Source organism: Mustela erminea, chromosome 5 (assembly GCF_009829155.1).
Source record: "Mustela erminea isolate mMusErm1 chromosome 5, mMusErm1.Pri, whole genome shotgun sequence".
Classification (NCBI taxonomy): domain Eukaryota; kingdom Metazoa; phylum Chordata; class Mammalia; order Carnivora; family Mustelidae; genus Mustela; species Mustela erminea.
The window spans coordinates 25822590-25848508 of NC_045618.1; the positions used below are offsets into that span (position 1 = coordinate 25822590).

The window sequence follows — 25919 nt, forward strand, 5'->3', positions numbered from 1 at the left end:
TCTAAATAAGTGCTCTAATGCGAATAAAAGCAATATGTTGTAATAGAAAGGGAATAGACAATCAAAGCAGAATTCTTGTGGAGGTGACCGTTGAACTGTCCTCAATTACATAACTACTCCATGAGACTAAAAACACAAATATCTAGAAGTGTTGTATTATATCCAGCAAAGAGCATGTGCAAAGGCCTTAAGACAGGGACATCCTAATGCTTGATACTTCTGAAGACTGGAAGGAAGAAGGTCTGCATACTGGAAGCAAGATAAAAGTGAGTGGAAGAATCAAAGTGTGAGTAACAAGCATGTTAGATGGGAAATGGGAAGATGAAGAGGCTTCTGTGTTTTTAATGAAAGTATGAGCGCGGCGGGAGGTGACTGAAGTGAAGGTGTGAAACAGTCCTTAAAAGCAGGGGAAGAATGGATGAGCATAGGAAGGATATAGAATTTTATGAGTATGAACATAAAATGAAATGAGAGATTTTTCTCCAGCCCTGAGGGATGAAGTAAATAGATAGGTTACTTGCAGTAACCAAAATAAGGATAAAGTCCAAAGCAGATGTCACAACACTAAATATGTAACTGATTGCTGACAGAAGTAAATACTGGCATAATTCTTTTTAAAAATTTATTTATTTATTTATTTATTTATTTATTTGGACAAACAGAGAGAGAGAGAGGGAGAGAGCCTACAAGCAGGGGGCAGGAAGAGAGACAAGCAGACTCTGTGCTAAGCACAGAGCCCAATGTAAGAATCCCACGACCCTGAAATCATGACCAGAGCCAAAATCAAGGCTCTGATGCTTAACTGACTGAGAAACCCAGGGGTCCCAGCATGATCCTTTTTAGAAAGTAATTCACCAATATGTTATTTACTTACATAGAAGTAACTGAGAAACAATGGCAAAATAGGAGTTTGCAAAGTAAGCACGCCTGTGCTCAAATCACATGGGCCTTATTAATTCTGTTAGTTTACATATTTTCTGGGGGAAAGAGATGTCTGGTCAGAACCACTGTATAAAAAGGTTTCAGAATAAGATGACAGCCAAACCAATTAGGTGACTTAATTTGAATTTTGTGAAATACGTTGTAGCTTCATCTTAATATTGCATTCAACTTCTTCATTATCGGAATGTCAACTTTAACAATTTTGAGTATTTTTAATAGCAAGTGGAAATGTTGCAGTTTATCTTCCAACAAATTTTGCAATAAGCTTCTCAGGAAGAACATGGCAACACTGTTTTGATGAAGATGACTCAACCTGAGATCCTCAGGTGCTTTTTGAAGCAAATCAAATACTGTTTTGTGAACCCATTTCCAATTCTTAGCATCAGGAAAAAAAAAAAAAAATCAAAGATGAAGAGTGTGTCCTGAGAAAAGGTCATGCTACAAAATGGTGCTAGGTAAGATATTCAGTGACATCAGGTGATCAGTTGACTGAAAAAGAAACACGGGAAGACAGGAGAGGGACGACTCTGCCTTCTCACAAACAGCAAAAATCTCGAGCCCAGAACCAAAGAAAACTGAAAAACTGTGACAGGAACAGCCCCAAGATCCATAAGCATCTTAGCCAAGATTTTCCTAGTTCCTAAAAAGGTTTTGCTGCCCAAAGGAAATTCAAAGAGCCCCAGTTTTATTTTAGGATGGTACGTATGCCCTATCTAGAGCATTCTCTCACATCACATGGTGACGTAGAATGTGTAAAAGGCTCATCACTGTTTTATTTAGCTGAGCTCAATCCAATGAGCTCATGGTAGTGTTAGCCCAAGTTTCAACTCAAGGGGCTTTAAGAGTCATTGAAAAAACAGTTTCTGATTTATAATGACTTTTTATCGTTACAAGAACATGATCACTCTCAACTATCTGTGTGAGCAGTCATCGACCACTTTTGCAGAGTCATCAGAGTAACGGATTATTGATTTCCCAGAATAATACTGAGATGACGTACAAACCTACATCATGGACAGCTCATCCACAGCCAGAGATCTTCATCTACGCTTGATAAAGAAAAAGCTCTCATCGATCACGTACTGCAATGGCTGGACATGAACAGGAAAAGGAGCCTAGAGGAGCTTAACAGTGACTGACCTACCAGTAGAGGCAACTGCATATAGCTGGGTGAAGGAAATTCCAGTCTCAAATGGGGAGAAAATAATCAACACTAATGTCTCAGGGATACATCCAGGATAACCAGTACCTCAGAGATACAGCCAGTAAGAAAGCAATCCCTGTTGGGCTGGAATTTCATCAGCAGCACTGTAAAAGCAGGAGATAAGCAACGATCCCAGTACTCCATCAAGCTTCATGGGAGTTTAACTGACTAAAGACCTCAGCTGTATTAGACCTCCTTCAGGTTCATGCATGGTACCTAGATACCAAAAGGATATACTGTATCACTAGGCTTTCATACACTGGCCCATCCTTGGTTTGCCATGTCACTAATATGATCCAGTGAACATAACAGGAGAAAGAGAACAAATGGACGACAGGGTTTGGGGCCAAGAGGATGACAGAGGGTGCCTTACCAATGTGAGCACTCACACTGTTTTTTTTTTTTTTAAACCAAAAACACATTACCTATACTGTGAGTGTGTGTGTCAGAGTGTGTGCGTGTATAAAATAGAATAAATACAAATGGTACTTCGGTTCACATAGAACAAGTCAGAATATGTATATACATGAATTTAATAACATTATCAGTATTTTGAAATACTAAAGTGCTTCTTGTCCAAAAATCTGAATTACTTCAAATTCAAATTCAAATTGACTTCTATAGCTATGTGTGATTTTTAAATCTAAAGGCAGAAATTTCTAGATCAGCCAATTTCAAAAGGAATCAGATGGCACAGGGTAGCTGTTAAGCATGTGCAGAATGTGGCGGTCTGTTGTTTAGAGATTTTTCTTTCTGACAGCTTGTCCAGGTCCACAGAGATCTGAAGAATTGTTTCAAAAATATGACGTTCTAAATAAAGATCTAAGGAGTATATTAAGACTACATTTGAATAAAAACAGCTATTTATTTAGAAATCCATTTACTGACTTAAAAGACTGTTTGAGATGTATAATGGATATAAATTTGACTAGAGAGTTCTTGAAGTTATTGTACCAAGTTTATTATTGAAAACTTCCCAAAGCTTATTATATGATTACTTAACTTTTATATATCAATTTATAGGCAGCGTATTAGCTAAGGATACAGTTTTATTCTCTTGGTTTCCTTATTCTTGCATGTTTTATGTTGTTAAATCCAACACTTCCAAACACAGCTTGGAAATTTATTACAGTTCCTTCATTCATATCATATCATTCTGACTACTATGATTTGAATGTTTAAGTCCCCATTCCCTAAACTTGTATGTCGAAATCTTACCCCCTAAAGGTGGTGGTATTAGGTTATAAGGGTGGATCTTTCATGAATGGGATTAGTGTTCTTATAAAAGAGACCCCACAGAACTCCCTTCCCGGGTTCGCCAGCTGAGCACACAGCAAGAAGGCACCTATTGTGGATGAGGAAGCTGGCCGTCCCTTGACACTGGCACCTTGATCTTGTATTACAGGCTCCAGAAATGTTAGAAATAAATGTCTGTTGTTTGTAAGCCACCCAGCTTATGGTATTTTGTTATAGCAGTGTGAATAGACTAAGGCACTATCTTAACAGTTAAAGTTTCAACAGAGGCATACTAACATATTCTCACTCTGGTAAGAAAATAAAGAATGCAAAAATAAAAATAGAGAGGACCCAAATACCAAGTTTTGTTTAGAAAGCCAGGAAGCCTAGGGTGGCTGGCTCAGATGTTTAAGCATTTGACTTGATTTTGGCTCAGGTTATGATCTCAGGGTCCTGAATTGAGCCCTGCCTCAGGCTCCCTACTCAGCAGAGTGTGCTTCTCTCCTACTCCCTCTCCCTCTGCCCCCTCCCAGCCCTCCTCATCTTCTCTCTCTCCTCTCTCTCTGTCTCTAAAATAAATAAATAATTCTTTTTTAAAAAGCCAAGAAGTCTAGGCTTAATTTTTTATTGATATTTGTTTCTTTTTCTCTACACACACACACACACACACACACACACACACACACACACTTTTTCTATTCATATTTTGTGGGGCAGATAAAGAAGGGACACGACTCCTCATTTCATGCTCACATAGTTTCTGGGTAATCTTTTGTACAACTGATGTACTTGTCAGAACTTCCAGAATTCTACATCCATGTTTTTGATTTCTAGGCAAAAATATAAAATGCCTGGAATGTCCAGAAAAACATCAATCTGAACTTTTTCCCTACAGTAATACCATGGCTTGTTTGACATGCACCACCTTTCCTCCATTACAAAGTCCAATTTTTTGCTAAAATTCTGTCTCTTATTCTGTATATTGCTGTTTTGAGAAAGTCACTCAATATTTTCTACTTTAAGGCAATGTTAAATATTCCCCTTTCTTCATCTGAAGCAGTAAAAGTCACAGTGATATGGATTTAAATATATGTTTTTATGATTTCCTTTAGATGTGCTGGAGTCTTAGTTAAAGGCAATATGGACTCACAAAATTTTATGACAAATATTTTCTCCAAGATATCTACCTGTGTCCTACTCAAAACTGTGGTCATTCCTACAAGATCTCAAAGGCTTTTAGGCCAGGATATAAGAAAGACACACATGTATGCATGTACGCACTCACACCCATGCCTACCAACCCACCCACAGACACAGACACAGACACACAAATTACTTCAAAACAAAACAAAACAAAACAAAAAATCATTGCAAAATCAACACAAGATTTTTAAAATCACCATTTAGCAAGGGTGATAATATTCAAAAAATTAGCCACCAGCAGTGGTGGAGCATCATGGGAAGATCTGGTGGTTTCCAGGGTAACCAGGGAAGCCCAGGGCCTCCTCAGGGTTCCAGGCAGCAGTCTGGTTTACTGAGTCAAGTGATTTCATTATGAGACCTGGTGAGAGATGATTCTCATCAGGAAGCCTCACATTTAGTCATTCCCATAAATATTGGTGACACTACCTCATGAAGCTCTAAGGAGATTATACCGTATAATGGCAAAACTAGACATTTTTTTCACCTGGGCAAACAGCTTTGGGAAAACTTTATTGAAAAGCTCTGCAGTGTCACAGCAATATTAATTACAAGACTTTGTGGTTATAATAGGGGAAATCCATCCTCAGGTAACAATAATGCCCCAAATCTTGTATTTCTAAGATGTGTGTGTGTGTGTGTGTGTGTGTGTGTGTGTGTGTGTGTGTTTTGTGGTTGTCCCCTAATAATCTGAAGACGTGGTCTCCCTCCCTATAATCACCTCAAGTGAGAAATTCAACGCCAATGCATCATGCAACTGCAAAATTGGCCCTGAAAAGGCAGACAGACCTGAGCCCGTACAGCACCGTTCCATCAGGGTGAAGGCGGATCATGCGGTTTTTCACTGTCACTCCATGCACAAATGACTTTTTGTCATTTAAGAAATATGTGTCAGGCACCCATAGCTGGTCAGCCACTCGATTGTCAAGCGTGAGGTTGAGAGGGATCCCAGAATAGGCAAGCCTTTTATCTCTCCAATATTGTTGAAAATACATGGTTAAGGTGTAATCCTGGGGGAAAAAAAAGAAAAGAAAAGAATTAGTTTGTGCACAGCCACAGGCATATTTCCTTCATGACTGGTCAGATTCAGGTTGGAACCCAGGAGAAATGGACATTACTTTCAGGCAAAGTAGGAAACAGTGGATGCTTTCTTTAAATGCAAATATGAGGCTTAATAGGTGTAAATCATGTCTATAAATGCCCTGTTGTTTTTTTTTTTAATAATAAATTTTTTAAAAATCCTCTGTTTTATTTAAGTAAGAACCAGATGAGACATATTGGCATTTAAGCAATAGCCACATCAATATAAAGGTCAAAAAAAAATGTTTTAAAAGTAATCATAAAATCAGGTTGCTGGCAGGACCCTGAAAACTCCCCTAGGTCCTCCATCTCCCACCAGGCAATCCTGCGTCTTTACCACCCACAGCAAAGGAGCTCTATCTACAGATTTTCTCTACAAGGTAAGCCACTTCCCTCTCCTGCCCTCCGTGAGAGCTGGAAATAAAAACCCTCTGCACCCTGGAGACATAATACCTGTGGGAGGTCTCTATGTCATTACATTTTCTTTCTCTTTCGGAATGCCATGGCCATTCCCACACTAACTAGGCCGAATCATCATCTTGAAATGACAATGCATTCGTCTGGGGAAAATGGGAGCCTATAGCTAAAGCTGTGTGTAGGAGAGGGGGAAATGGGCCATGGTGCAACCCCCACAGGCTTGCCAGCAAAACAAGCAAGTATTTAGACAGATGATCCTACATTTTGTTTGTTCATTTGTTTTTGTTTTGTTTGTTTCTTTGCAAAGTATGCAGTAAGAAAGTAGAAAAAAGAAATCAGGCTAAACATGAACATTCTATTTGTAAATTTTTATTCTTTTGGCAATCACTATTCCAATCTATGACAATCAAGTCTGAAAATTTGGTAATATTCATGGGACATCCTGAACCCACTATAGAAGGACCAAAGCCGAAAATCCAAAGGGAAGAGGGTAAACTCTCTGACCAGGGAAGGAGAAATCACTGTTACTTAGAGAAACGTCTGAAATCACACACTTCCAGATGTCTGCAAACAGCCTGGCTTTGTGGGCAATGAGAGGTGGCATTGCAAATCAATTCAAGAACCCATCCTAGACACAGGTCTTATGACATCCCATCCAATACTCATTTTGCTGATTCACAGGGCAGTTTTCAGTGCTTATTAATCTAATAATGTCTACTTATTACTGATCTCATCAGTAGTAGAGCACAGAAGGCTCTGAAATGACAAAGAACACACCTGGATGTTCTTCTCCAGGTGCTCACAGGCAAGGTAACAAAACCAATACATGCTAAACAACTATCAGCAAGATAAATTTTAAGCCATAAGGGCCATTAAAAAAAAATCAGATGGGGGGCAGCAAATTCAAATGGGCTGGGGAGTCTTTAGAGAGGTTTTATCTGCAAATGGGAGGAGAGATAGTATTTGAGTGGGTGAGAAGAAACATAGAAGAGTTTTTCCCTAAGCACTTACATGGACAGAGCTCTGTGCCTGGCATTACCTGTGTGACCTGGGCCACATACCATCTCCAGCTCTCATAGAGCAAGTGATTAAAGATAGGCCTTGGTTAGCCAGATATTGGAGAGGGGGCATGAAAAAGAAGCATACAAGTATGTTGCTTTTTTTTTTTTTGAAGATTTATTTATTTGTCAGAGAGAAATACAGAGAGCACAAGCAGGCAGAGTGGCAGGCAGAGCAGAGAGAGAAGCAGGCTCCCCACTGAGCAAGGAGCCCGGTACAGGACCCTATCTCAGGACCCCAGGATCGTGACCTGAGCCAAAGGCAGTGGCTTAACCAACTGAGCCACCCAGGCGTTCCGACAAGTATATTGCTTTTGTTTCATTGATTTTACTGAACTGATGAGAGACAGTGAGGAGTTCAGTTTACATGCAACTTAGGGTTCAAAAGGAGGAAAGGACAGTGTGGTGGGCAAGGCTGGACTCTGTAGCAGGGACCAGAATGTAAAAAAAAAAAAGACCTCGAATGCCAGCTCCTCAGCCAATGAAAGCCATTGACAGTCCAGTAGGAAGTGACATAACCAAGCGTATTAATAGTCTTTTATTTTCTGTTTCCTTATGCTTTAAATAAGCACTTCTAGACCCTGGCTGACCCTGGAAGGACTTTCCTCCTTTCCTTCAGGGCTAGCCAATTCCTAGAGACAGCAACCAATTCTGTTAAGGTCTAGATTGTGCTTTCCAGATGCAAATCAACCAATCCAGAGCTCATTCCCCAAGTGCCTTCCCTACTGGGCTTTTTCACATTCCAGGCCAATATTTCAACTATGTTTAAGTACCAGGAAAGTAGGGACAGTTTAGACCCCAGGGCCCACTTAAATTATTCAAACTAGCCCATCCTAAGCCTGTTTATCCAGCTTCCCATATGCCCATTCATTCTCATGGAAACCACAATAAAGCTCTTTGCCCACAGTTTCCCTTCTTTCCTGTGACCAACCCTAGTGCTTCCCTGTGCGTGCCCCCACCCTCTTCCCTGTGATGGATGGTGTACCCCCTTCCTTTGAGGTCTGTGGTTTGCAAACTATCTTTCCAATGGCAGCTGTCTCCTGATCTGTTGCCCTCGCCATACCCAAATAATAATAAAACCTATTTTAAACACAAAATCACAGATTGGGAAGATCGGTTGCGTGGAGGTAAGAGAGATGATGAGCAAAGACCAAAATGAGTAGAGAGTGTTTGCTGGTGGTTGATAAGGGAGAACAAGTGTAAGGGGGATGCAGGTTAGGGAAATCCTAAAAGTTCACAGATACTGGGCTTGATGTAGAACCCCAGGCTGCGAATGGACCCCCAAAGAGTGCCATCGTATTCCCTGTGTTACCATGCATGATGGCGAATGTAGGTGACGCATTTTAACTGAAACATTCAAAGTTCTAGTGGCACAACAAGGTGGAGATAAATCAGCAGTAGCAGCTAAAGGGTTTTCTATTTGAATATAATGCTCCAAATTACATTCTTATTGAAATAGAAGCATTTCACTTGCTTCTCTCTTTGGTTTCTAAGCCCACATCCTACGCCTGAGTCATGAAGTCTAGCACGTCTCTGAGTTCCCTTCCAACTGGCGTTCACATGGGTTGCCATGAGGATGGAAGGAATGTGTCAGTTTATCCTGGGAACCCAGTTGTCATCCAGAGTCTGCAAGCTCAGGCTCTGGGTCTTATTTTGACCTGTGCTTTCTCCACACCGTTAACAACACTTCTCAATTTTGGTCTTGGGTGTTTGCTGAGGTGACTTGAGTGGATTAGGGTTGCTGAGAGCTTAGGTAACAGACAGGGAAAAATAGCTATTTAAATCCAACTTCTGCCTTCTGAAGCAATGGCTTCACTACATCAGTGGGGACACTACTCAGTATCCCACTTCCTTCTGTACAGATTGGCAGACAAATGACAGTAACAGTGAACACGCTCTGATCCCTTGGCATATGCCAGTCATTTCTAATGTCATTTCACTTAAACGTGATGCAGGGATTATTAGTATTCTCATTATCATTCCCAATTGATGAAGGGGAAAAAATGGAAGAGCTGAAGTAATTTGCCTCCCCCCTCCCCTGCATGCCCCATTAAACAAGAGTAACTAGAGGACATGGGATTTGAAGCTGGGGCTACCTCCCTATAGGGTGCAACTCTCAACCTCGAAACCGAAGCTCTAAGGGACAGGAGTTAAATTGTTCTGTGTAATATATGGAAATGAGCTTGGTGGGAGGACGGTTTGCAAAGATTTCTAAAGGGTGGAGAAGCAAGTCATGTAAGTCAATGCTGTTTTTGAGGGGAATAAACACTATGGAACCACTAAGTGCCCCCATCTTCGCAAACATTTAGCACAGCTGCTATGTATACAGATGTCTTGTGAAAGTTTCTTTCCTTCAGGAGATCCCAGACAAGTTGGTGCTTCCTACATTCAGAGCTCCCCAGAGCCTCTGTGAGCCTTCCTTGCCTTTATTCATTAATTTATTTATTTTTTGTATTAGTCACCCCCAAACATGGTGCAGCTGAGGGGAGTTTTGGCGGGGGGTGGAAGGAGAAAGGGGAAAGGCCCTGAAATGGTGTTTCTCAAATGCAGGGCTTTTGGGGGCTCCTGCCTTGATGGGGATTAGAACCAGGCAATACTGGTGATTCTGATCCTGGTGGTGAATGCCAGGCTCTCCATTCCTTGGGGCTCTGGAGAGCTCCCGGTGTCCCTGACTTTCATCTTTCTGGCTCTGGTGATATGATCCACCTGAGCACAGGGAAGGGTCTGCAGTCACCCTGATGCAGAACTCTCAGACACCAGTAGCCCTTGCCAGGGTGAGAGGAAGCTGTGATTGTTTCCTCCTTTCCCACCTGTGCCTTTTGCAGGGGAAACTAACTCTCCTGGACAGAGACAGGAGGGAGGAGTGGGTGTGGGGAGAGGTGGGGATGAGGGAAGAAGAGAGTATAGAGAAAAGCTGCATTAGGAGCTTTGGGGGTCAAAGGGGGTCAGAGTGAGAGGAGGGTCTGGTGTAGGGAAAAGCAAAGGTCTGGAGGAAAAGGGCTGGAGGAAGGAGTGGGACAATATCGAGGATCCAGGCTCTGTGAGAAATACAGAGAAATGAAGTACAGGAAGGGGGAGGGCATGGGGAGAAGCAGGAGTCTGGGAGGAGCAGGCTCCTCCCAGAGAGTAGTGGGTGTCCAGGAGGGGTGGGGGCCAGGGGACCACGAAGTCCCTTCACTGTGCCGTGTGAAACCTCACCCTGGGAGCTCCAGAAACCTCACCCTGGGAGGACAGGCTTAATTAGATCTTACACAATCTACTTGTGGTAGGAAGAGGCAGTCTGCTTCCTGGCACTGACCCTTGGCTGTGGCACAACCACTCATGTCAGCACATCTAGACAGAACATGTTGACAGATGCAGGAGGGGAGCAATGGTCTAGAGATCAGGAGTGACAGAAATAGCTGCCAATTGAGGCACAATGGCGGGGCCCTGTGTCCAGGAGACACAGAACCCCCTCTGCTGTGCGGCCTTTATGGACTGAGAGGGAAAATCTTCGCTCCTAGCCCTGTCCCAGATTCTCCAGACCTGGCTGGGAATATAGGCCCACAGAGTTCCTTCTGGGTATAATTTGGAACCACTTGATTTCCAAACACTGTGCTTTGGGTGGTAGCTGAAATTTGCAGTACTTGGAGCATTTATAAAATATCCCTCCTATACATTAATTAATGTATACACACTGAATGTGTGTACATAGATAATGATGCTCATCCACTGTGTTAGCAGCTGCTTCAACAGCCTGGGGGGCCCTGAGAACACTGGGTTTCTGGCTTAGGTGCTGATCCAACCTGGGAATGGGGCTGGCAACAGATAGTTGGGGGGCCCTAAGTAAACACATTGATTTCCTGGCCCTCAGCCCCCTCAGCTTCCAGCACCTCCTACCGCCTCTGCTTCTCCATTCACTCAGTTGTCCAGCCCTAAATCCTTGCCAGGGAAAGCAACTGGAAGCCCATATAGAGGAACCATCCTTGGCCTCCTAGGTTAGCTCAGCCATGTCTCCAGGGGAGCAGGCTCTGTGCTGTTCCATCTCTAGTCACAGATTGCCTGAGTGTATGTAGGTGTGTCTGTGTGGACCTGGACCCAGGACACCAGTTGAGACCACCTGGGCTTCTGCTTTACCAGGTTCATCTGTATCTGAAACGGTTATCCATACAAGGAAGCCTCCTCTCTCTGGTTTATACTGTGACAGATTCCAGTGGACACTATAGCCCTGGGATATGGGATTCAGTGGAGAGAGGTTAGGTAATGAGGAGGAAAACCCAAGTGTTTCCTCATCCAGAATTCTCTAGTCCACTAGGACCTATATATAACATATAAATGTGGGTTAATTAATTATAGTTGGTTTCAACTATGGTAACTCAACAAAATCACTAGGTAAGTTTGAATGTCTTGAATTCCTCTCTCCCCATTTTATAAAAGGCATATGACAAACTTAGGATCAGCATGAAGAAATACTGAAGTAAGAACTATATTCAGAACAGTCTTTCTTTAAAGAATCTTACAAGCAAAATCATTCAATGAGAAGGCCATTATTCCTTAGGGCTTTTTTGGGGGAGATGATGACCTCTGATAAGCTACTGAAGTCATGGACTTTCTCCCCTCTCTAACTCTGTACATGCAGATGTTTGTGTATCAAATCAATCAGCATACTAATAAGTCCATGGCGGTGCATTCCTACCTGCTTCATATTGCTTTTACAAGGTGAGAACAAATTCTAGTGATGGAAGTTCTTCGAGTTTTTAGTAATTTCTTTAGAATTTGCATAATTTTTGTCTTTGAAAAAATGTGACACAGTTGTCAGGTTTTATCCCAGCTTACAAAAATCCATTTCATGCAAAGGTCAGAAGCCAGAGTTCCTGGGTGAGACACCAGCCCAGCCCAGGGTCCCAGGGTTTGGAGCCAGTGGGCTGAAATACAGTGGGTGGGGCAGAAAGAGTAGACAGTCTGGGACTGCTAGGAAAGGATTGTTGGCAGTCTTAGCCCCAGTAGTTGGGGCAGGGAACAGGCATTCTTGAATATGAGCCATTCATCTCCCAAGCATTTAGACATAGGTGGCAGTCCTTTCAAAATCTCCTAAGCATGTAGAAACAGAGGCAGTAACAACAAAAATAACAAAATAAAACCTCAGCCTATCTTTTAGGCATTCAAGCAGCTCACATAAATTGCAATAAGAGATAAACAACAAAGTTTCTTTCTGCTGGTGGAACTCTCTCCACATTTATCACATTAAAATAACAAGAATACATATTTGAAAGTGGAGATACTGCTCATTATTCTGCAATTAAGAAATTGAAGAGATTTCCTCAGCGCAGGAAATGAAGACAACATTTACTAACCCTGAGAAAGAAATGCAATCTCTAAACCACATTTAAATATCTAGCTGCAGCTGTGAAAGCCACAGGACACCTGCATTTACATCTGGTTCAGCAAGTTTGTGATACAAAACCTCACAGGTAAGTTGTTCTTAGGTTAAGGAAAATTGTTCTGAAAAGTATACATAAGACCTAGGTCACAGAGACTCCCTTTGTAGGCATTTCTGCAACTAAAATTAAGCTGGGGGAATCTTGGCACTTCTCTTAACAAAATGTATTTAGAAATTCCGAATCCATTCTTTCTAACCCTCTGAAAAGGAGTATCCAATGTGACATCTACCTCTTCTCCCACAACAGACTTCACTGGTGCTTAGGTTTCCATTCATTGAATCCATATGGTGATTTTTTTCTAAGAAAGCATGATGTACCTCTTTCTGCTACCCTCTCCCTGCCCCATTCCCTTTCAAGCACTCCTTGAGTATCTCCATCGATGAGGGGCCATGCAGAGTGCTAGGGACCCAGAGATGAGGAAGACATAATTTGTAACTTTAAGTAGTTCACTATCTAGGAGGTAAACATAAAACTGAACCAAAGGAAAAAAAATGAAAGTGATTAAGAGAAGGAGCTTTAGTATCAAATATGCCCAAGTTTCAAGTTAGCTTTCTTCCTGTTGACTGGGCAAATGTAGGTGAACCATTTCACTGTTTTAAGCCCACTTACCCTATCTGGAAAGATAGCCTGCCACACTTTTAAGGGCTTAGCATGGTGGAGGCACCCATTCGGAATCAAGGAACACACAATAATGCAAAAGAAGTGTATATTTAAGGGATATCTACTAAATCTGGGCTGGGAAGGAAGGAGGTTGATGTGCAAATAAGCAGGTAGGTCGCAGAGATGTTCTGGTCTTCTTATAATTGTTATACTGGCCCAAAGTTTCATGGTTTGTATTTTTTATTCATCCACCTAAATGTTAAATGTATTCAAAGGATGAACCAGTCACCTCTGTATGAAGTGTAAAAGGGCTGGTGAAAATAATTACAAGTTCCCCAGTTCTCCAAAGCCACCTGATATAAGTTACTTTGAGTATATGTTTTTCTTTTCACATATAAATAGATATCATAGATATTTTTCTGGAGTCCATTAAGTTTGAAAAGCAAAATGATTATACCGATCTACATTCAAAAGACCAAAAAAAAAAAAAAAAAAGTAGTATCAGAAGAAATTGAGAATTCAGCATAAGCCAATGAGTACGAGGGAAATGTGAGACAGATGCCCACAGCTAAATAAGTCTCTGGCAGGGGCTGATGTGCAGGGAGTGGTAGGGCACAATGCTTCTGAAACACTGGATAGGCTTCCTTGCTCTGGACCTTACCTGGGAAAGTCACCTAATCACTCTAAGTCTCAGAAATCTCTTGAGGAAAAAAGAAACTAAAAATGGTCATTTAAAAAAGTGTTCTAGCAATTAATTGAGCTAACAATGCTTAATGCAGTGCTTGACTCATACTAGGCATTTGGAAAATTCTGCATTGTCTTCCCTCAACCTAGAGCAGGGCCAGGCAGCCCTGAAAGAAGTCTCCTAGCACTGGATAAAAAATGCTCCTCTTTCACAGTTGGACCCCCAGTGCATTGTTCTATACCAAGAACATACCAAACAGCAAAGCAAAATGAGCTTTATTATCTACATATTATTGGATATTGGATATTATTGGATATTATTATTTGGATATTATTTGGAGGTTCAGCTGAAAAAGACTCAGCCTGATACTTTACTGTAGAATTTTCAACACCACTAAAGTAGGCTTCACACTTTGCATTTAAAATCCTAAATGCGTCTTTTACTTAATATCCAAATGTAACAGATAAAAGCTTGTTCCTTGAAATGTATCAGGTCACCAGATTTTTATCAACCATTTTTATTCTGCTGTAAAATGTTTTGAAGTTACAGATTAATATTAAACATTTGTAAAAATAACTATAGCACTAATAACAAAAAACTAGAACCAGCCATCCTGGCAGCCTGACCTACTGTGAATGACCGGACCTTCAAATGCTCCTGGATTCACTTCCTCCCCAGTCCTCCCCATTTTAAATTGGGAAAAACCCCACTTTACGATCAATTGACCCCTCTATATAAAGAACATTTTTATTAAGTGTCTCGTTCATGGCCCCCTTTAATTGTAAATTGGTGGCCTTGTATAGCCTTTTTATTATTATTATTTTTTTTTAAGGGGAAGCTCCCCTCCCAAATTGGGCACCAGGAAACCAGGAGAGAGAAGTATCCCTGCTTTTCTTTCCCATTCCCAGATTCCTCCATCAGTATCTGTGACCACTGTACTTCTCTGAGATTTCCATGGGTAGATCCAGCTGCCTTCTGAGCCTTTCCATCAGGAGGCCCTGCAGGCAACCCAAGCTCAATATGTCCAAAATTATCTTTCTATGCCAAATCTGTTCTCCATTCTGTACCACCATTTTGTACCCACTCACTCATCAAACCAAAACCAGAGGTTGTACACCAACTTCTTTCTTTCTCATCTTACATTCAACATGTGTTCAGTCACTGGGCTCTGTTGATCCTATTGTCTAAATGCCTTCCACATCTAGAACTGGCCCCTGAGTCAGCAACAGTACAGAGTGTTGGGAGTGTTTCACTGACAGCTCCATGAATAGAGATAAGCTCTTGGACTCTCAAATTGCATCCTAGAACACTTACCCACGTCTAGAGCAGGCTGAGTCCAACACCAGACCTCAGGTATATAATGGGTTAAATACAAGAATATACAAGATGATCAGATGTCTTACACTCTGTATAAGAACAGATGTTTCAACTCAGCACAAACACCATATGAATGAAATTTTGGAATGTGCTTGTAAACTGGAGAGTCATTGTATATTCTCCTTTATTCTAAAAAATATTTATCTGAATAATACTCACTAAAGACACCAGACTATTCAGTAACTTATGTATATATTAATATATATGTAATATATATGTGCAATCTAGATCTTTATTTTCTAGCAGCTATCTTTAATTAATGGGCTTCTAAAAGGGGATGGGATGTCTCTTAAATATGTCATTCATCCAAAGATGCTCCAAGAACTGGCTGTGAGAAACAGCCATATTGCTTGTGCAAGGAACCCTCAACACCTCTATATTTGAGGGATATTCGAACAACTGGTCGAATGTCACACTTAGAGACTTGTGAGTGACTTGCCTACATTCTGACTGTGTGGCATTTAACAAGCCTCCGTGCTTTTCCCTTGCTCAGGCATGGTTCCTGCAGATGGCCATGAAGTTGAAGATTTTTACGTCTTTAAATAGTGACATCTTTTGGGTTACATGGCTTCTAGAGTTCAAACCATTAGATTTGTTGAACTGAATATCACTTAAAATCATTTCTCTTTGAATCCCTTCAAGAGAGCAAACAAGGAAAAAATATGCTTCAACAGAAAGAAAGATAGTTATTATAATATAAAGGATGAATATTCCCATTTTATTTATTTTATTTTTTAAAACATTTTTTTAAAAAGATTTTATTTATTTATTTGAGAGAGAGAGACAGTGAGAGAGAGCATGAGAGGTGAGAAGGTCAGAGGGAGAAGCAGACTCCCCATGGAGCTGGGAGCCCGATGCGGGACTCGATACTGGGACTCCGGGATCGTGACCTGAGCCGAACACAGTTGCTTGACCAACTGAGCCTCCCAGGCGCCCTGAATATTCCCATTTTAAATGAAGAGCCCCATCATGTACTTAAACTGTGAGAATTCAATGCCCTTTGCTTTTATATATGTACATCTATGGCAGGATTTAACAATGGATTTCTTCTCCTCAGAGACAAATCATGTGGATTAGTGATGCCACACATTTTAAAGTACTTTCAGTTTCTAAGAAGATGTGCTATTTTTAGACAGCAAGCTCATTCATTTCTGAGATCATGTCTATTTCTGGGTTTTACCCAAAACCGGTTAGGCTATTGCTATTAGATAAATCACAATATTAACAATATTATACTTTATATAACTGAGAAAATATTGACTTGATCATCATTATGTTTCTGAATTTCAGCAGAAAAATTTGGGTGGACATTGCTACATGGAATTACATAAAACAGTTCTATCCTCTGGGACACCGTAATCAAACCTTAGGTAGCCAGAAAGAAACTGCAATGCCAATTTTCACACACTCAGTCAAGCACAAGTTTCCAAAGAAGGAGAAACACAAATGCTAACTTTTAGATAGGAGAGGAATGATTATTTACTCCTGCTTTTTATTTTTTAAATTTTTTAAAGATTTTATTTATTTATTTGGCAGACAGAGATCACAAGTAGGCAGAGAGGCAGGCAGAGAGAGAGGAGGAAGCAGGCTCCCTGCTGAGCAGGGAGCCAGACGCCGCTAGATCCTAGGACCCTAGGATCATGACCTGAGCGGAAGGCAGAGCCTTAACCCACTGAGCCACCCAGGGGGCCCAATTTACTCCCCCTTTTTAAACAAAGGACCCAGTACTCTCATTTTGTGCTGGACCCCACAATTATATTGCTGGCCCTAGATGAGAGTAGTCAACTGTCCTTTGTCTCACCCACAAGATTGATGCATTTTTTTCAGCATCCATGAAACTGCTGGTGAAATCCCAGACCAATCATTGGCCCCGACACAACAATACCCTCTTTGTTGTTCCTCAAACAATCCAGACATTCTCCTACCTTAGGCCCTTTGTATTCTGGAACTCTCTTTCCCCAAATAACCTTCCTCGCCTTAGTCTGACCTCCTCACCCACGTCTTTACTCAGATTCATATTTTGAACAAGTTCCTGACAATGGAAAGTTCCCGTTCCTGACAATGGCGACCTTCCTCCCCATCCTCTTCTACCCTATTAGCCCCGTTCATATTCTATATATGTATGGTATAGGTACTTTATGTTTTTAAATTATGTTTAAGTCCTTTCTCCCATGCTCGAATGTAAGTTGCATGAGTTCAGGAAGTTTGTTTTGCTGACGGATGTATTCTGAGCACAGTGCTGAGACAGTGCCTTGCACATGATAGAGGTTTCACAAACATTTGCTGAACAAGTGAGCAGAACTTCTACGGGGTCTATGTTGCCAGGGTGTCCCTTCATAAAAGTTCTGCATGTGCTTTCACTTGTTGTTCTACATTAGTTGATAACCTCAGATCACATCCAGTGAAAATTTCTCTGCAGTTTGAATTCAATCCCCGAATCCAGATTAATATGGGCATGTGATACAAATTCTCAGGGCAGATGTCTTTCATGACACTGAAAGCCCAGGTGAAACAGACATATTTTTTTATCATCTCCCTTTGATGGAATTCCCTTTGGGGAATGTCTTTCTACAATACCCTTCTAATGAGTGTGTGGCCCTTGGGTGTGCCAGCTCTATGAAGACTCAATTTAACCCTCTGCTTTATAGAGCTCCTTACTTTAGTCTCTTATTTCTGTCTCATCATTAACAGCAAGCCAACGGCTCACATGGGACAAACGACCCCAGACCTTCCAGTCTTCAAGTACAGCACTTTGATCCTCAGTTTTATCTTAAAATCTGTCCTTTTTTGTGGATACTGGAACTTTCTCATATTTTCCTGTAAATTAGGTGATACATCCCAGTCATGTTTATTATGATTTGTTCACCATTTCTAATGATTTTATACTGAAAGTTCTTTAGAATTTCTAGTCAACCAAATTGCTGAACACAGAGTTTTTATCCCCTCATCAGTTCACCTGAGACTTACTTCCAGTCTCCAGCCTGTTCACAGCAAGGTTACCCAATGATCTCCAAAGCGCACTTTTTGTTCTCATTTGACTCAATATATATAGGGAACTTGAGCATGGCTGAAAGCTCACTTTCCTGGAGATAGTCCCTCTTCTGGCCTTTCTACTCCATCAGTGGTTCATCTCAGGGCTCCTGTGCTTCCACCTCCCATCTCTCTCTCTCTCTCTTTTCATTATTATGCTCAATTAGCCAGCATACAGTACATTGTTAGTTTCTGATGTAGTGTTCAATGATTCATTAGTGGCGTATAACTCCCAGTGCTCACCACCACATTCCCTCCTTAATATCCATCACCTGGTTACCCCATCCCCCGACCCCCTCCCTTCTGTAACCTTCAGTTTGGTTCCCAGAGTCCAGAGTCTCTCATGGTTTGTCTCCCGCTCTGATTTATTCCCATTCAGTCTTCCCTCCATTCCCCTGTAGTCCTCTGCAATATACCTTATATTCTACATATGAGTAAAACCATATGATCATTGTCTTTCTCTGCTTGACTTATTTGACTTAGCATAATTCCCTGCATTCCATACATGTCAATGCAAATGGTGGGTGTATCCATCCTTTCTGATGGCTGAGTAATATTCCATTGTATAGGGAAACAAAAGCAAAAATGAACTTTGGGGCTTCATCAAGATAAAAAGCTTCTGCACAGCAAAGGGAACAGTGAACAAAACGAAGAGGCAATCCACGGAATAGAAGATTTTTGCAAATGACATTACAGATAAAGGGCTGGTATCCAGGATCTATAAAGAACTTCTCAAACTCACATCCAAAAAAAAAACAAATAATCCAGTCCAAAAAAGGACAGAATAAATGAATAGATACTTCCCAATAGAAGACATACAAATGGCTAACAGGCACATAAAAAAAGTTGTTCAACATCATTAGCCATCAGGGAGATTAAAATCAAAACTACAATGAGATACCACCTTACACCAGTGAGAATGGCCAAAATTAACAAGACAATAAACAACAAATCTTGGCGAGGATGTGGAGAAAGGGGAACCCTCTTACATTGTTGGTGGGAATGCAAGCTGGTAAACAGTACAGAGGTTCCCAACTGTATCTCAATGCTTGACTGCCTCAGGCTTGACCCCACTCCTTTCCCCCTTTCTTCCCCTCTTCCATGGTGATCTCATCCATCCCTAAGATGTTAACAAAACGTTTAGCTAATGACATCCTGTTTTTATCTGCAAGCCAGGTATTACTTTGAGCACTGATTCCTTGTCCAATCGCTCTTTTGACAGCTCTATTAGGTAGTGTCTTTAATCATCTTTTCCTTTTCTCTTTCCTTATTCCTGTTCCAATTCCAGGGCCCAACCTTACTGACTTGGGTCAGAATTGTACAAGGTTAAGAACCAGCACTGGTATTTTTTAAAAATTCTATTTGTGATTCTTATTTTTGCATGTAATTATTCCATGAATTCACATTCGGATCACTATTTTGACTTAAAGTTAGACAGAATCCTTTCATTTCATTAAAATTAGTAAACTCAACTTGCTAATATCAACAGTCTATATTTAGAAAGCATGCACGTGTGTACTGAAATGCAGGCATATGGAGCTCCCGCCACGCGCTGCCATGGAGAGGAGTCCGTGCTGTGTGCATTGCAAGAACACAATCTTCCCACTTGCTTCTGAGATTCTAGTGGTTGCTAATGTGTCCTGCTGGAAACCGCTTCGAGCGGTCTCAACAAAAACCATCAACTCTGTCAAGCAGCTAGCATGACAACATGAAGACATGGGTTAGGGCTCTAGGATTACAGGTTTCTGACTGTGCTCCAGCACAGGTATCCGAGGACTGCCTCAGAGCATGGATGTCCTGCCTCGTTCCAGGTCCTGATGCTATAAATAACTACGGCCATCAACCCAACTCGCACTGCTATCGTCAAATGTCACACTGACGAGCTGTTTGGTAAAGGAAGAAGAGAAATGAATATTTCAGAATATTTATTCAGTGCATGTTAACTTTGCTTGCTGTTTATATATTTTCATAAAGGATCTTTTTATATCATACAGTGTATTCATATAGTGTGTTTACACAGAAATCTGGCATTCTCATGATACTCAGACATTTTTACATATTCAATTTCTTTAAGCGATTGCGTGCTGGTGGTGCTTATTTTAATGCTTCTAATATCTGCTTCTGGTAAATGTAAACAGATGTTTCTAATTATTCCCTTTCAATACTTATGCCTTCACATCATGCATGCACAGGGAAGATTTAGGATTCATGAAGAGAAGGTGAAACGGTGGTGGTGCCAACAGGAGTCATGAAAGGCTGATTCTGATGTTAAAAAGTCCATGTTTTGCTTAGAAATTGGTAAATAAATAAGAACTGTTTAATTATTCAAAAGGAAGAGGACTGTTTCAAGAAACCAAGTGTGCTCCCTCAGCTGGCAATTGTGGTCCTGGTAAACTTCAAGATACTATCCAACACCATTCCTACGCATATGAGTTCACAGGAATCATCAGGCAGAGCTGTGGACCAGCCAAGAGGGTTCGAGCCACTGACAGCGAACTTCCACATAGCATCCAGATGGGGATTTAAAGTAGTAAAAGGTCTGCATTTGCCAGGGTGATAGTTGACATCAACTATCAAGTTAATTGTACATTTTCCTGATTTTGTGAGTAATGTTGGATATTAAAATACACATTTTTCATATGTGACTTACCTCATGTTGGATAACAGCTAGACTATTTTTAGTATGAGAACCATAATTCTGAGTGTCCTTTATGTTTCTTGTTCCCTTGCAGGCTGTCTCAGGATTCACAAAGCTAGGATTTAGTCACTGTGCCACTGATTATACAGCTTGTAGACACATTTTTTCCCCTTTCCATGAGTTTGGAATTGTGCCTGCCAGACTCAGTTGTAACACAACCGGAGTTGTCAATTAATTAACTGCTGTGTTAATTAGAATTAGAGTTTATAATTTATAACCAGCGATATAATTAACAGCTGGTAATTTAATCAGTCACGATTCACTTGCTTTATATTCACCTTTAAAGCCGTGAAACTGTGGGCACTTAAAATGTATAGGGTGTGATGTCAAAAATGTTACAATCCTTTTTGTTGTCTCCTGCTATGCTCTGACTGAAAATGTAACCCCATATCCTAAAAAAAAAAAACATTTGTGCAAGGTTAAATGAAACAGTACTATGAGTGATAGACATCTATAAAGGACCTTAGACTTCCTTCCAGTGTTTACGGCTGTTAGCAAATTTACTTTTATGAATGACAACCTGTGATGATCTGATTGCCTTCCAGTGCAGGACATGAGCCAGAGAAATAATGTCTGAACCTGGTCACTGTATCAGATGACTTCCCAGAGCTGAAGCAAATGTTGGAGGTTCTGTAGAGCGGGCTTGACAGAGCTGCTCCAACAATCTTAGTTCTCATGGATGCCCTCCCTCTGGGACAGGCCAGATGAGAGTGAGAGAGTAAAGAAGGTGGGTAGGGGATTGACCGACATAGCTGAGGTTCCAAGCTTAGCTAAGGGACAGGACACCAGAATACAGGGTCAGCTGTCCTGTGGAATACAAACTCATGGTCAGAATTAAGGTACTCAGAATTATACTTTGCCCCTCAACTGTCCATGACTAAACCCCTGGACCTGAGAAGGAGATCACATCTGCTCTGGTCAGTTTCATTAGCACATGTGAGTCACACTGGATGGGTCAGGGGGTGCATGGAGATTTCCCAGTCACATCAGTCTACCAGTACATGGCTGGGCCAGTGACAGGTGCAACTGAGTTTCCCTGACTGACAGAGGAGAGCTGACAGCAAGATGCATTCGCAGCTGCAGAGTGCCCTGCCATAATGAAGTAACGTTAAGAATAAGGAACAGGGCTGGGGCGCCTGGGTGGCTCAGTCAGTAAAGCATCCACCTTCAGCTCAGGTCATGATCCCAGGGTCCTGGGATAGAGCCCCGTGTCAGGCTCTCTGCTCAGTGGGGAGTCTGCTTCTCCTTCTTCCTCTGCTGCTCCTCCTGCCTGTGCTCTCAGTCTTGCTCTCTCTCTCTAATAAATAAAAGCTTAAAAAAAGAATAAAGAACAAGGAATACACACACATGCATGCACCCACAAACACACACATGTAATATGTATTTGTATAAATGTGAATATAAATACACAAATATACATTCCAAACTCATGGGAAGGAAAATATATCTCTAAGCTGTGATTACTAGCTAAACAAAACAATGTATCGGCAGCACAGTGGCTGGATCCTAGCTGTGCAGTTGAGAAAGCAGAGAAAGCTTGCAAAGCCATAAGAAACAGAAAGAACACTGTGAATTACTGTTCTCACTCTAAAAATAGTTCAGCTATCTACCTAGCTGCATACACATATCTGTATACAAATGTACACACACGCGCGCACACATACACGTGCACACACACCAAAGCAGTACTAGATAGCTGCACAAGGATGTAATTGTTAAATACTGTGGGGTTATTGTGAAAAATATTTTCAGTTAGTTAATGGCCAGGCACTTATTAAATCAATTCATTTATTCACAAACGTAGTCATTCAGTCTTGTGATCATTCATTCGTTCATTCATTCATCACTTTTTATTCATTTATTTACTATATTTGCCTAACCAAGCTTATAAGAGGAATACTTGTTAAGAATTCAGTCCACCAAAAAAAAAAAAAAAAAAGAATTCAGTCCACAAGACATGTGACACTCTTATTTAGATCTGCTGTCCAAGCCTAATCTTTTCTTATATCCAAAGCATTTAAAGGCCCATCTTTTCTTTCTTTTTTTTTTTTAGTTTTTTCAATTTATTTATTTTCAGAAAAACAGTATTCATTATTTTTTCAGCACACCCAGTGCTCCATGCAATCCCTGCCCTCTATAATACCGACCACCTGCTACCCCAACCTCCCACCCCCCCAGCCACTTCAAACCCCTCAGATTGTTTTTCAGAGTCCATAGTCTCTTATGATTCACCCCCCCTTCCAATTTACCCCAACTCCCTTCTCCTCTCTAACACCCCTTGTCCTCAATGATATTTGTTATGCTCCACAAATAAGTGAAACCATATGATAATTGACTCTCTCTGCTTGACTTATTTCACTCAGCATAATCTCTTCCAGTCCCGTCCATGTTGCTACAAACGTTGGGTATTCATCCTTTCTGATGGAGGCATAATACCCCATAGTGTATATGGACCACATCTTCCTTACTGAAGGGCATCTTGGTTCTTTCCATAGTTTGGCGACCGTGGCCATTGCTGCTATAAACATTGGGGTACAGATGGCCTTTCTTTTCACGACATCTGTATCTTTGGGGTAAATACCCAGGAGTGCAATTGCAGGGTCATAGGGAAGTTCTATTTTTAATTTCTTGAGGAATCTTCACACTGTTCTCCAAAGAGGCTGCACCAACTTGCATTCCCACCAACAGTGGAAGAGGGTTCCCCTTTCTCCACATCCTCTCCAACACATGTTGTTTCCTGTTTTGTTAATGTTGGCCATTCTAACTGGTGTAAGGTCATATCTCAATGTGGTTTTAATTTGAATCTCCCTGAGGGCTAATAATAATGAACATTTTTTCATGTGTCTGATAGCCATTTGTATGTCTTGATTGGAGAAGTGTCTGTTCATATCTTCTGCCCATTTTTTGATATGTTTGCCTGTTTCGTGTGTGTTGAGTTTGAGGAGTTCATTATAGATCCTGGATATCAACCTTTTGTCTGTACTGTCATTTGCAAATTTCTTCTCCCATCTTTTCCTTACTTCCTTACTTACTTTCCACTCCCCAGCCTGGCCAGTGCCTTCATCATCATCCCTAGGCAGTACAGTGTCTCACTAGCCTCTCCCTAGCTTCTCTTGGCCACTTGTTGAAAGGGTCTCCTCTCCTTGTCGGTCAGCCCCACCTCACTCTGTTTGCATCTGAGGCAGCACAGAGGAACATGCCCTCTCCTGTGTGCTCTGGTCCTGGCCAGGCCCTGCAGCTCTGGGCCTTCATGCCCTACCTTCCCTCAATCTGTGTTTCCAGGACTCCAGCAGGTGGATCCTGCAAGGGGGACCTGCTCTGCACTTGTAAATAAACTTGATACTGGGCTCATCGTTGCTTGAGCCAAAAACCTGGTCTTCTTAAGCAATGAAGTGTTCTCCCTGTCCATCACATGAACTATAAACTCTGGGTGGTCCTTGAGCTTTGCGGTTGATTTCCCAAATGCACTGGTCTAGCCTCTGTATCACTCTGCTCCTTGCCACGGCTAGCCCTCTTTATATTTTTGCCATATTACAAGCTTTCCTACCCTATCCCATCTTTCTGCAAGGAACACTCAAGTGATATGTCTACTATGGAGACTTCTTGGACTCTCCTCCACTGTGGACTTGGTTCCTCACCTAAAATAAGGAGGCTGTCCCTGATTACTACCAAGATTACTAAAATTTCATAATTCTCTAAAACATCACAGGACATATATGAGTTTACCAAGTAATTTCTATCTACTTGTTTCACAAATACCCCCATGTACCCATTTTGGGTTATAGGAGATAATCTATAGGTAATTGCTAAAATATGGCCACAGGAGGCGCCTGGGTGGCTCAGTGGGTTAGTCCTCTGCCTTTGGCTCGGGTCATGATCTCAGGGTCCTGGGATCGAGCCCCACATTGGGCTCTCTGCTCATCGGGGAGCCTGCTTCCCACTCTCTCTCTGCCTGCCTCTCTGCCTACTTGTGATCCCTCTCTCTGTCAAATAAATAAATAAAATCTTTAAAAAAAAAAAATATGGCCACAGAGTTGTGGGTGCTGGAAAACAGAAAAGCAAACAATGCAAAGGGACAAGGAGCAATCAGAGATGGACGACCCATTTTGAGCACATCCACTAAGTAACTTCAAATCCTCAAGGACAGAGTCACTTATTAGAGCAAACTGAAAATAGCAGCTGTGGGCATCACCCAAAATGCAGTCTTCAGCTATGGGGAGGAAGAATTTTCTTCCTGTGGTGTCTTCAGACTCCCTCATAGTACACTGAGGTCAATGCCATTAACATCTGCATTCCCTCTAAGCATGGGGACATGACAGAACAAATATGCAATCAAAACACATTCTTTGGGTTTAAGGATGGCCGCGTGTGTGTGTGTGTGTGTCTGTGTGTGTGTATGTAGAGATTCACTCCACAGGTTTTTACTGGGATTAGCCTTATGGGGGACCTCAATTTAAACTCCAAGGTACAAATCTTTCACTCTGTTGTTACATTTTCATGTATTTATCCAATAAACATTATTGATGACCGCATGTATGTCATTTTTTTTCCAAAGATTTTATTTATGTATTTAACAGACAGAGATCACAAGTAGACAGAGAGGCAGGCAGAGAGAGGAAGGGAAGCAGTCTCCCTGTTGGGCAGAGGGCCCGATGCAGGGTTCGATCCTAGGACCCTGGGATCATGACCTGAGCTGAAGGCAGAGGCTTTAACCCACTGAGCCACCCAGGTGCCCCCCATATGTATGTCATTGCTGACATACAAGAGAGGAAATTCAAAGGCAAATAAGACATTATCAGTGTTCTATATAAGTAGTATCCTTAAAATAAGGGGAAATTTGGGCACAGACACCACAAAAGAAAAGCTGTGAACATGAAGGCAGAAATTGGGGTGATGCCTCTATAGCCCAGGGAACCCAAAGATGGCCATTAAAATACCACAAGCTAGGAGAAGTGTCTAGAATAGATTCTCC

At 41.4% G+C, this 25919-nt stretch overlaps 1 protein-coding gene across 2 annotated transcripts in view; it reads right to left on the bottom strand.

The window, feature by feature from the left end:
* GABRB3 (gamma-aminobutyric acid type A receptor subunit beta3) overlaps positions 1 to 25919 on the bottom strand; it is a 219454-nt gene that overhangs the window by 59337 nt on the left and 134198 nt on the right. For both annotated transcript variants that reach the window (XM_032342296.1, XM_032342295.1), the window contains exon 4: positions 5372 to 5592. In XM_032342296.1, coding sequence (XP_032198187.1) covers positions 5372 to 5592 — 221 coding nt within the window. The remainder of the gene's footprint in view (positions 1 to 5371; positions 5593 to 25919) is intronic.